A 13,034-nucleotide genomic window follows, 5' to 3' on the forward strand; every position below is an offset into this window, starting at 1 on the left:
CTATGAATGCCAAAGCAAGCCTTTTTTCTAACCCTATTACTTCTATTTGGTACTTTTACCTTTTCGTTGATCATTGTTCTGGATTTATAACGCATTTTCTGGTAGTCAAACACCTTTTTGTCTCCTCGCCAATAAAGAATTTTCATTATATTTGGGACTTCCATCATGGATATTTATCACCCTTTGGATCAGCGCTTCCCCATTTTTTATATGTTTTTTCTCATCTGGTCTGTTGAGTTTGGGATCTGTGACCTCAGTTTTTTATATGTGACAGTTCTCTTTAAACCTTCTAACTTTTGGACATTGCTAGTTTTTGTCCTTTTGTTTTGTCTTTGATCTCTTCCACGTTGTTCAGGTAGATCTTCACCTTTCCAAGGTTGCCTACCCCTACGTTAAGTGTACAATTTAAAAAAAATGCAAATGCATTAAAGAGTTGTGCACATGATCTAATATGCTGTAAGAAAGTCTTGTTCATTACTGTGCAAACAGACCTTATCAGCATTGTGTAGGAGTGCAAAGCCTTCCCCTAAAAGGCTGATATAAAGGTCTGGTAGAGAGTCAGTCCAGTTTGTCCTCTGTAATAACTGGATATTCTGGAGCTGACTGTGTGTGAAAGGGATAGAAAGATGGACTACGGACTGAAAACCCTCTTGCTGTTGGCCCTCTGCACTCTTGGTAAGGTCATTTGTAATTCAATAGATTGATTGCAGTAATTGTTGGGTTTTTTTTGTAATGAAAAAAATGACATGACATTTTAGAAAGCAAAGGGCAGTAACCAATGGAATATCAGTTTACCGCAGTATGTTTAGTGCGAGATAAAATCCAACTGGTGGCTACCAGTCACTGCACTTTGCATACTCATTGAACTTTGCACTGGCTCATATGAACCTAAAAAAGTTGATGCACCTCTCATGTTTTTAATTGAGAAGTCAGGACAAATTTTCTTTTACTTTCTGCTCATTTTGCATTTATTTTGTGTAAAATATTGTGACATAAAATATTACAGTATTTTAGAGTGTTTAGAACATCAGCTATTCCCCTTGAAGGAGATTATAATGTGCTGTATGTACTACACTCAGGATTTAAGAAACCTACACAAACATGGGGGAAAACATGCAGATATTGTCCCCAATCTAACTAAAATCCAAAGCTGCATGGCATAAGAGCTTACTAGGTAAGAAAGACATACACACAATCTAACATATTGTTCCAGCCAAGCTAAACAGAACGAAGGAATGAATCTCCAAATATGGCTATCGGACAGAAATCTCCTCCTGCTGTAGAAATACCCCAACAGTTCCTGCACCTAGATGGCAATTTTCCATCTGGCTTCTTCAAATTTTCAATTAAAGGATGTTGGGTAGAGTGATGCTGACAGGATCACTCACTAATTGAATTTTGGCTGGTAAATTAGGAACTGTCTAGAATTCACTCAGTGTATGATCAGTTTTAGCCAACCACCTTGCCTTCTTAGGGATTTTATTTGATTTATGGTGGAAAAACAGGGAGGAACAGATCTGATACCACCCAATCTGATGTTCAGTCAAGATTTGGAAGTTTGGCGCTATGCTAGAGGGTGACAATGAACTCTTCCAACATATTGCCAACTGATTACAATTCAAATACGTTTTTTACAGCTTTCCAACATGTCCCATTCCTTCCCTCATAAGGAAAGTGTTAGTTTTGTGTTCTTCTTCATTGTGCCAGGTAAGTTCCGAAAGAGTGGGGGCTCCAGGTATTATAGGTAATAGGGAGCAGCCTCCCAACGCGTATTGTTCTTGGAGAGACATCTGCCCATCTATGGATAGATTTATTGCTTAAATTTAACACATTGTGACATATTCAGCAGAGCCTATAGCTGAATTCTAGGTAGATATTAAAGATAAATTGTGAATTTCTTTCAAAATAATACAATGCATTTTACATACAGCTAACATAAGTACCTGAATCTGTCTTTATTTAACCCTGCTTCAACTCCAGCACAGTAGCACTGAGATTTAACGGAGTGTGTGCTGGCCTGCTGGCAGGGAATATTTTAACGAGAGAAGGGAGTGGAGTTGATGACATGGGTGTCCTGTTTTACCTTCACTAACCAATCAGCAGAGTGGGGGCTAGGAGGAGACACCCACCGTATTCCCCAACTAAACAGGGAACGAGGTGTCACTCTTCATGCTATAATATCTGGCAGAGGTGTATGAATCACAAATGTAGATGGACAAAATAAAAAAATCATGGGGTACATACGTCAGTTCACATATGTGTATTTCATCTCTGTCTTCAGCTGTTTGTTTGGAATTTAGCTGTAATGCCGTGTACACACGGCCGGACTTCACGACAGAAAAAGTCCGATGGGAGCTTTCGGTCAGACATTCCAACCGTGTGTATGCCCCATGACTTTTTCTGTCGCCATTTCCAACGGACTCATATGTAGAACATGTTCTAAATCTTTCTGTCTGAAATGCCGACGGAGTTTAGCCCATTCGGAAGTCCGGCCGTGTGTACGGGGCATAAGAGACAATATTTCAACCTTCCTACCTTATAATCGTAGTGTATTTTTAGTATTATTATTATTATTATTATATCATCTTCATCATTGTTGTTAAAATGGCAAACTTGAATGTTTTGTTAATGTTGATTGTTACAATAAAAATAAAACAAATGAAAGAACCTGGTGCAAAAGTGGCACAAAATTCTTCCCCTAGTCCTACATCTCAGTTTAGGCATAATTTTTGCACTCATTTAATGAATTTCAAATGCCAAATGCACAAGTAGTATGATCACACAGTACAAACTGTAGACACTTACACATTTGCTACATGCTGTGTAGTTTAGTTTAATGCTGAGATCTTGGTGCAGGATTGGGCTATTGCTTACACCAGTGATAGGCAACTAGTTTACACTATCTACAATTGACATAGAATTCCCACAAAGTCCCAGCACATCTTGTATAAGCCGAACTTTAGGAATTCAGACACTTTGGAAAATGTTCTGGATTACTAGGCATTAAGTCCAATGAGGTGCATTGCAACCCTGTGGACTTTTCTCTTTAATTTACAATTTAGATTTTTACCAGGAGCATAGCTCTCACTATATTTCCAGTGCTTTTATGCTGGACCTTCTGGTCTCAGCTCCAGAAGCTGCAGCGTCGCATGTAGCCGCTGTGCCCGCAGCTCCCCTTCTCCTGCCTAATCACAGAGCACTTTGTGTTATGTCAACTCATTCACAAAATACAAAGGCTCCTGTGAATGGACAGCAGGGATAGCAATTCTGTGTGTGAGAAGGCAGTGTCTCTCTGTTATAGCTCTGGGAGTGTAATGTACTTCTGGAGCACCGTAAAATTTGTCAGATGTAAATTAAAGGGATAAATTCACAAAGTGGCATGCACCTTGTTGAAATTAAAGTGATTGTAAAGGATTTTTTTTTTTATTTTAACAAACTAACAAACATGTCATACTTACCTGGTCTGTGCAGTGATTTTGCACAGAGCAGCCCGGATCCTCCTTTTTCTCGGGTCCCCCGCTGGTGCTCTGGGCCCCTCCTCCTTGCCAAGTGCCCCCATAGCAAGCCTTTTTCTGTGGGGGCACTCATGTGTGCTCACTCCTGAACCTTTGTTTTGTCAGATTATGCGACCTGTCAGAATTTGTAATAGAAGTTACGTTCCATTGCCACCATCTTGCTACACCCTGCACTCTTCCACAGTAAGGATACACTGAGAAGGGGGCAAGCGGACATCTTGTAACACCCACCAGAGTTTTGCATTTCACACTTATTTTTAACAGTAAACAGAGCTTATAAGGTCAAATACACTATTTAGAAATCCGATGGACTGTTTAGATGTTTAATTTTAAAAGCAGCGGCAAACCTGCTGATATCACAGGTTTGCTAATTTGACAGAACACCTTTGATTTTATAAATTAACATGTAGTCAGACGGATTTCTAAATACTGTATTTCACCATATAAGGTCCGTTTACTGTTAAAAATAAGTGTGAAATGCAAAACTCTGGTGGGTGTAACAAGATGTCCGCTTGCCCCCTTCTCACTGTATCCTTACTGTGGAGGAGTGCGGAGTGTAGCAAGATAGCGGCGACGGAACGTCACTTCCGTTACAAATTCTGACGGGTTGCCAAATCTAATGAAACAGCAGCTCTCTGTGTCTATAAGACACAGAGAGCATGGCTCAGTTCTGCCTCCCACTCCTGCCTCACTGGCTGTGATTGAAAGCAGCAGGAGCCAATGGCTCCTGCTGCTGCATCTCAGCCAGTAAGAAGAGAGGGACTCAGGAGAGCCTTGGGTATCGCGCACATCGCTGGATCGGGATTGGGGTTATGTAAGTATTGGGGGGGGGGGGTGCTGATGGAGAAGCTGAAAACTGAAGGTTTTTTACCTTCTTGCATTAAATGCAAGAAGGTAAAAAAAACCTCCAGCCTTTACAGCCACTTTAACTTACAGCATGCCAGCAGATTCTACAGATTTTCTTAATTCCTGGAGTTGAGTTTTAACTTCCTGTTATACCATACTCACACTTTCAATGCCATTTAGTAACTAGAACACCTTTATAATGGTCTGAAGTCCTGGTCTATGGTCTAAAAAGGGCCTGGTAAGAAAGGTTAAGGTGCCAGATGTGGCTTCAAAAAAATTTAAAAAAACATTGGATTCAAAATTTTGGTAGAGCCTCAAAAAAAAGCAATTGGGCAAAAAGTAAACAGCTTGAACAATAAGCAGTGCATTGAAAAGGTAATTTTAAAGGGTGGACATAGGCATAAGTTGGTCCTTAGCATCTAGGACTTTAAAGTCAAGAACCGCTGCTTTCGAACTCTTCTTATACCTCCTTAGAACTTCATTTAACAAAATCACGTACATTACATCATGATAGTTTGTTCGCGACATGGAATAAGCTGAAATCCCTTTTAACTGTAAACTATATATTAACTAATAATGTTACATTATCCCAGCAGCAAAGACTGAACAAAACAATGTACTAGAAGAACAAGAGGCATTGGCCATTGAGAAGAAAACAAAAGCTGGCGATCTGTCACCTGAATACAGAACCATCACACTAAATGTTACAATCTGTATTCCAAAATATGAAAACAATGATACAAAGATTATTACGACAAGTCAAGAAATAATGTCGGGAAACACATTACGTACTATTGTAGCAGCTGCAAAGCCTGGACCAAAAACTCCATGTAACATTACGTCTTGTTTGCTAGACAAACTGCCAGAGCTGGCTGTGTATGTTTTCAAAGAAGATCCGAAACAACTGTTAATTTTTTCCATCAATGTTACAAATGAGAACTTATTTTTGATGATACGTGCCAGCACTAGTGAGATCTCTATAACACCAATGAAGAATCCAGGGACATTAAACAGCGCATTGGCTTCTGTAGATGTTGTCACAGAGGGCATAAATAGCGTGAGTTTTTCTTCAGCTGATTCTGAAGTGTCCTTTGCCATTAACGTTAAACAATTGTGGATTCCCACCACCACCACTGTTCCTGCCACCATACATTTTACCAGTCCAACTACTAAAAAAGTAGTTGTGGAGACCACTAGTAAGTTGACCAGTAAACAGACCACAAATCCAAAAGTGAGAAAAAGCACAATTACCCAAGAAACCAGCCACAAACCAGTGGTAATCAGTTCTACAGCCAAACCAATATATAAGAAACCATCAGTGGCACCAGTTATCAGCAAAGCATCCAGTCTGGGTAAGTTGGATCTTTTTGAGGAATTGTGTGCTCCCACTACTGCCTCACAACTTTATTGAATCAGCTTTTCTTTGCATTAGAATGTGTTGAATTAGTGACAGCTACCACAAACTAGAGACAAACGGTTCAAACCCCAGAACTGAAAACTCGATCAGTGTGAGCTCTAGTGGCCATTTTGGAGACAGTGGTATTGCAAAATGGAAGTTAACGCTATAGAATATAGTCAAAGGGGGCTTGAGTGTTAACCTGTCTACTACTAAAAACTGGAGTTATTTACCCAGAGAAACCAATCAGATTCAAACATCCACTGTATGTCGATTTCTGATTGGTGTCCAATTAGGAATCACAGGTTTTAGAAAAAACACATTGATGCATGAGGCCCATAGTTCAAGCTGAACTCCAGTGTCTATTTGTTTAAATTTATTGCCCTGCAGTGTAAAATAATAGGTAGCTCTCACTGCAATATGCAATATCCCTGGCACTGTCTCCCAAAGATTTACCGGGGGGCAACAAACAAGGGGAGGCAAAACTAGAATTGAGCTTTAAGTTGATTACCCCCTTCTTTTCCCATATACATACTTTTAAAGCCCCCACTTCAAAAGTCATACTCTGAACATGTCATAACATTTTGATTACATAATTTGACTGTTAGCATTGTTTTGCTGGATGTACTTGTGTAGCCAATAAAGATTTTTAAGTCCATCAAGTTGCCAGCCTATATCTAGCAAAGTTAAAAGTACTGAGGGACTGCACCTCCCAGCTACGAGCATTGGTTTTCAGCCTTGGATAGCATCACCAGCAGTAGAGTTTGTTTATTGTATTTAGGGATTCTACATGACCTGACCATACTGCTTCCTAATTCAAAGCTGCAAAGAATAAGGGATCTAGATAATATAAACCTCTAGTCTGCACTATGGTACAAGCGGGCTGCCAGCAAAAAACAAAAAGGATTGATATACAGATCCTAAAATTATAATACAAGGTAAATTGCAGCGCCAATCAAATAAAGTGCATCATATAAAGCCTTCAGTGAATACTTCTACACATGTCATACAAATCACAAAGTGAAAAAGCAAAATAATAGGAGTAAAAATGATAATTTCCAGTGCAAATTTGTAAATATTCCAGTGCATGTATATGCATACACGTGTTTAAAAAGACAGTCCTTTCAAAGTTCATCCAAGTGTATAGCAAAAGCAGATCCTCCACCAACAAATCCAAAATGATGGTAGATTCTCCAGTGTATGGACACATACCTCCAGCTTATGCAATGGACACTTGTCCAAAATAATGCAAAAAACAATGTAGCATCCACAGCATGTCTTCTCAGGTAAGGAATGTCATAAATGCAGTCCACATCAGCTCATAGTCACCTCTTTTCCCCAGCACGGGCTGTGGCAACAAAGTTCTTCTTCCATCAGCAGAGCCGTCCGTTACAAGAAAATGATGTCATAGGCTACATGTGATCCACCTAGATGACATCATTGCCACAAACTCTACACTCCACCTAGTGGCTGATAAAGAATATTTCCCAAGTGGAGCACACCACCAGCAGATAGACACCAATTGTATCACCTTGAACTGAGGAAGGCAAATCTAAAGCCACAAAATGCATTTTATTTTGTGAAATAAAATAATTGGATGTTTTACTAAAGTAAACGACTTGAGCCTATCACTAGAATAACCACTTCAGGCTCCTCTGCCAATTGGATTACTGATGGGATTTTTTTGAGCTGACTCTTCATACCAGCTCTGCTGATGTGAGAAGAGCTTTGTTGCCACAGCCCATATCGCCATCCAGTGCTGAGGAATAGGGGTGAATGTGAGCTGATATGGACTGCATTTGTTGCATTCCTTACCTGAAAAGACATGCTGTGTTGGCTACACTGTTTGTAGCATTAATTTTGGTGAGTGTCTACTGTGTAGGGTGATGGTATGTTTTCATACACTGGAGAATCTAGCACCATTTTGGATTTATTGGTGGAGGACCCACTTTTGTTACACACATTGAACATTATTTGAAAGGACTGTCTTTTTGCACACGTGTTAATGCATATACACAGTATGCACTGGAATATTTACAATTTTGCACTGGGTATCATAATCTTTAATCTTATTATTTGGCTTTTTCACTTTGTGAATTGTATGACATTTGCAGAAGTATTCATTGGAGGCTTTATGTGATACACTTTGACTGACACTGCAAACATTTACCTTGTATTAGAAAAAGTGATGACTGCAGAGCAGTGTTTCTCAAACTTTTTCTGTTGAGGAACCCCTGGCAAACAGTCTGAAATCTCGGGGAACCTCTGAAATAAGTGTAGAGGCTCAAGTTGGTAACCTGTGATGTAGTCACAAATCACACACACACACACACGACATTTACTCTGCAGTACACTTAGTAGGCATGGAAAGAGGTAATAAACTATCAGTAAGCCTCTATGGGGGGTTAATAAGAAAGGTGCTGATGTCACTTGAGGGTTCCATCATCACCAGTGCACTCTTGGAGCTAAATGGCTCCTCTCCCCACTAACGATCAACCACTGATCACGTTAATGTAACAGCAAGTTCTGCATTTCCTGAGACATACTGGTATATAGAGTATGTAGCTGTGCTGGCAAATACAGCTACAAAATAAAGTTACCACAGTGTACATGGCTGAACCTGTATCCCTCATAAACACATCTTGGTGGTAGATCAAGTCTCTCTCTTTCTCTTTTTTTTCATTTTGTCTTTTGTTTTTGTTCCTTAAAAAATGGGAACCTCAACATATTTTGTAACCTAGTTACAACTCTAAAAGCAATTTATTTATACTTTCTCTTTAGCTCATGAAGCCTTGTGGGGAATGGTGCTGCTGGTTTTGAAGCAAATATTTCTGAACTGATTCTCCAGTGCCTGTTTCTTCCGGAAATCCTGAAAGGTAACTTTTTGAAGAAAGGGTATTTGTATTTGTTTAACTACAACATACGTAATTCATCAAAAATGCATCAGAAAACGTGCATTCAGAAAATCATCTGGGACATATCTGGACTGGTTTTCTATGGTGTAAAATGGCCCTCATACATTGAGTTAATTTACTGCTATATAGTCTTGTGTCTATTTCCTGGTGCTAATCCATAGCCGAGTTAAAGTGATTGTAAAGTCTCTGTTTTTTTTTTTTTAAATAACAAACATCTATTTCTATTTCTATTTCAGGTACTTACATAGCGCCATCAATTTACGCAGTGCTTCACATATACATTGTACATTCACATCAGTCCCTACACTCAAGGAGCTTACAATCTAAGGTCCCTAACTCACATTCATACATACTAGGGACAATTTAGACAGGATCCAATTAACCTACCACACTTTGGAGTGTGGGAGGAAACCGGAGTACCCGGAGGAAACCCACACAGGCACAGGGAGAACATGCAAACTCCAGACGGGTAGTGTCGTGGTTGGGATTCGAACCAGCGACCCTTCTTACTGCTAGGCGAAAGTGCTGTCCACTACACCACTGTGCCGCCCACATATTCTACTTACCTCCCAATGGCAGATGGTTTTACAAAGAGCAGCCTGGATCCTCCTCTTCTCAGACTCCTCTTTGCTGCTCCTGGCCCCTCCCTCCTATCGAGTGCCCCCTCAGCCCACAGCTTCCTATGGGGGCACCTGAGCTGAGTCAGAGCTCCGTGTGTCCATTCAGACACAGAGCCCTGACCTGGCTCTGACCTGGCCCTGCCCCCCTCTCTCCCCTGATTGGCTGACTGACTTTGATTGACAGCCATGGGAGCCAATGGTGCCGCTACTTTGTCTCAGCCAATCAGGAGGAGTGTCCCAGATGGCTAAGACACTTGTAAACATCGCTGGAGAGAGCAAAGGCTCAGGTAAGTAATAAGGGGGTGCTGGACTGGCTGCTACACACAAAAGGTTTTTTATCTTAATGCATTAAGATAAAAAAACCTTCTGTCTTTACAACTGCTTTAAAGGTATTGTAGAGAATCAGCCTGGGGTAGGGTTAAGAGAGGGTTAACTGAAGAGGGCAGGTTCTTTCCCTTCTGGGCTGGTTATTAGTCAGCTGGTCTGAGAGTGTGTGTGGAGCAGTTTGCTAGCAGTGAGAGAGACATCTGTATGCTGTCTGAAGGCTCCACTTGTGGACTGTGACCTGCTGGGTGAGCTAACCTGTGTAGGGCCTGGTTCACACCTATGCATTTTTTAGTGCATTTTCAGTTTTGCAGAAACACACTACAGTCCACTTAACATGGTTTCTTATGGGTCATGTTCATATCTGTGCATTTTATGGAAAGGGACAGGAACTTTTTTCTGTTTTTTGGTTTCATAGACTTCAATGGATCAAAAACGTGTATTGAAAAATGCAGAATGCACCTGCAATATGCGAACTGGAACCTACATAGGTGTGAACCAGACCTAAAGGACTGTAGCTTTGGCTAGAGCTGTGAATTCTTGCCTATAAGCCTGTCTGTTGCAGAAACTGAACTTTACCCATGTGCGGGACTGAATTTAAAGACAAACCTGTTGTTTCGTCCGTTTTGTTTTGCTTTTATGCTGAATAAAGCATCTTTTACTTTAATCGAACTGTCTCTGAGCCGGCTGTTCACCCCTCTGATCCCAACAGTATCTATACTTGTATTCTTATAAGTGCTTGCGGTGACTTTCATTTAACCAGGTGTGTCAGAGGGGCTGAGGTTGTTCTTGGAATTGAGGTGTAGAGCAGTGAACCCAAATTACCAAGTGGCCCCTGCAGGAGTAGTGCTTCATTAATAAAAAACACTTCAACATCCCCCAGATCCTTTGATTGATCATGTAATTTTGGTAAGCATCCTCTAGAGGGTCAACAAATGTTGCTGCTATTGACAGCTAAGAAATGTCTTTTCTGAGCCATTTCTGGGGGGCCAATGACTTTGTCAGAGTGGGACATATTCTGAAATCATGTGGACTCTACACAGGAACCAAGGACTAGGCAAACCAGAAACCTCTAATTTTCACTGTTATTGTCTATTTTGTAGAATCTTTTTCTGTCAATATTTTTTCTGCACCATTTTATTTATTTTTTCATTAGGATTATATTTTGAAATATTATGGTAGAATCTTTAAATACTCCTGTCTGGGCATGGCAGCGAGTGTCACAGACATTTCTTAAAGTTCAGAACAGCTACAGCAGATGCTATGCATGGTGTTTGTTTGTGTATGTAAAGGGATAACTGTGGAGTTAACTGGCTCCAGTGACAATCACTCTTAGTTTGTTGGTACTTAGATTGTTGTTTTGCGAGTTGCAAGGTCTCTGCACATTGTGAAGCTGAGAGTTCAATTGTCACATTCTGGTGGCAACAGTGGGATCTGGGACTGCCACCGTCATACTACCCATTAACATTTTCCTGCTACGGCCTTGCACATTTGCACTTCAGCTTTAGAGCAATGTGAGAGCCTTTTGAACAGCATGCCTCCCCAATAAATGGTTGGGATTAATTTATTGTAAACATTCAGTTCACCCAAAACTATCATTGAAATTTTTGCTCATGCTGAAGCATGGAAATACTTGTATATCACTCCTATGGACACTTTATTTTTAGGAGTCACATTTCTCAAAACAGAAAATAGTTAGTATTATATATTTTTATGTCACATTAATGTCATATGCACTGTAAATTGCATCAATGCTATATATTACAAAATACTAATCTGTGCACTAAATATTGCTTAAAGGGTAACTCCACTTTTGTGGGAAAAAAATAAAGCAAGTAAAAAAATAATTAGGCTTATACAATTGCTACACAAGCTAATTTGCAGTTACCGTTATTTTCTGTGAGGTGTTCTGTACACCATTGGGGAACAGAAAGCCCCCATCAATGTCATTTCCTGCTTGTGTGATTGGCTGATATATTTCCCCAAGAGTCTTCCCTAAGATGCAAGTCAAATTTAAGGCACCCCCTGCAATAGGAATTTTAGTTTTGGTTATATACTCCCCAAGGGTTAAATACTTCTAAAGGGATGTAGATCCTTTAACTTTTCCCATTAGAACACTGGGACTGCACCAGTGATGTGGAAGTTATGATTATAATGAGCCAGTCCATCCCAATCAAAGTCAGTCTGTAAAGAACAAACAGATATTTCTTCAAGCAACTTAAAGAGGAGTTCCACCCGAGGTCCAGTCAAAAAAAAAAAATAAAAGTCAGCAGCTACAAATACTGCAGCTGCTGACTTTTAATTGGACACTTACCTGTCCCAGGGTCCAGCGATGTGGGGGATCAAAGCCCCGCTCGTCTCTCCCTCCGTTCAGCGGCGCCGGCATTGCAACTGTGGGCGCCTTGCTGTGGCTTCACAGCCTGGCACCCACTGCCCATGCACGAGCGGCGCCGCGTGCCATGATTGGCCGCTCAGTCACCTGGGACCTGTAATGGGTCCCAGATGATTGACAGGAGGGAGGGAGCAGAGCTGAGCCCTTCCTGTGCCGAGGGGGAAGTGATGTCACCAGCCCAGGCAATGGAAGAGGCAGACTACGAGGGACCCCCTAGCAACAGGCATTTAGAGGTAAGTAAAAAAAAAAAAATCCAAATTTTTTTTTGTAATTTTTTTTTTTTTTTTTTTTTTTTTAGGATTTTTCATGTAGTTTTTTTTTTTTTTTTGGGTGGAACCCCACTTTAAGGTAGGAACCTGCTACAAAGTGTGTTAAAGACTTCCTGCAATGTACATTGATCACCTAGAAGGGATTGTGTTTTTTTTTTTTTTGCTCTACAAAATTGGAGTTGTTCTATAATATCAAAGCAGCCTATCAAGTAAAAAATATTAATGGTTCTATTTTTTTATTTACAGACTGTACACAGAGACAGGTTATGATGGTGACTTGCTACACTATGAACCAGACCACAAGACGTCAAACTGACCCTTGTCAATCTCTTCACTGCTCCTGCATATATGGTCACTGTGAAGGATTATGAGAGATAAAAAATGAAAAAAGGCTTAATGCTACTTTATCTCCTAGTATTTTTGTAAATCTGCAATAAATCGTCAAATGTCGGTGTCTAAATATTCTCAGTACAAATAAAACATATTTGAACCATCATTCCTTTCCCAGACATTATGTACAATGTTGTTTATATGCATGTGGGAAAGGTATAAGAGCTTTACCCAAAATGAAAACAAACAATTGTGTCAAATAGTGAAAACATAAAATATATATATGATAAAAATAAACATGTAGAAATATCAATTAAGAAAAAAATTGTGTTTCAAAGAAAAAATATTTCAAAATGAATGTCCAGCCAGTGTTCAAAATCAACAAGGTGAGAGTCAATATTTACTGTGTTCTGCTTCAAATAAAATC

At 40.0% G+C, this 13,034-nt stretch overlaps 1 protein-coding gene across 2 annotated transcripts; it reads left to right on the forward strand.

The window, feature by feature from the left end:
- Positions 1–518: 518 nt before the first annotated feature.
- LOC141107900 (uncharacterized) lies at positions 519–12,773 on the forward strand. Of its 2 annotated transcripts, none has more exons than XM_073598956.1 (4): positions 519–675; positions 4,955–5,713; positions 8,539–8,633; positions 12,524–12,773. In XM_073598956.1, exons 1-3 carry the CDS (start codon positions 627–629, stop codon positions 8,595–8,597), a joined length of 867 nt encoding a protein of 288 aa, XP_073455057.1. In that variant the 5' UTR covers positions 519–626; the 3' UTR covers positions 8,598–8,633; positions 12,524–12,773. The 2 variants fall into 2 exon arrangements, with proteins under 2 accessions (XP_073455057.1, XP_073455058.1); XM_073598957.1 differs by having other exon boundaries at positions 4,958–5,713.
- The last annotated feature ends 261 nt before the right edge of the window (positions 12,774–13,034 follow it).

The sequence above is a fragment of the Aquarana catesbeiana genome, linkage group LG09, assembly GCF_042186555.1.
Source record: "Aquarana catesbeiana isolate 2022-GZ linkage group LG09, ASM4218655v1, whole genome shotgun sequence".
Classification (NCBI taxonomy): domain Eukaryota; kingdom Metazoa; phylum Chordata; class Amphibia; order Anura; family Ranidae; genus Aquarana; species Aquarana catesbeiana.

Excerpts from the sequence above, each read along its gene's own strand:
- LOC141107900 (XM_073598956.1), top strand. The coding sequence starts at position 627 with ATGGACTACGGACTGAAAACCCTCTTGCTGTTGGCCCTCTGCACTCTT. Across the intron at positions 676-4,954 it reads GTTGGCCCTCTGCACTCTTG|CAGCAAAGACTGAACAAAAC; the intron begins GTAAGGTCATTT and ends ACATTATCCCAG. Across the intron at positions 5,714-8,538 it reads CAGCAAAGCATCCAGTCTGG|CTCATGAAGCCTTGTGGGGA; the intron begins GTAAGTTGGATC and ends CTTTCTCTTTAG.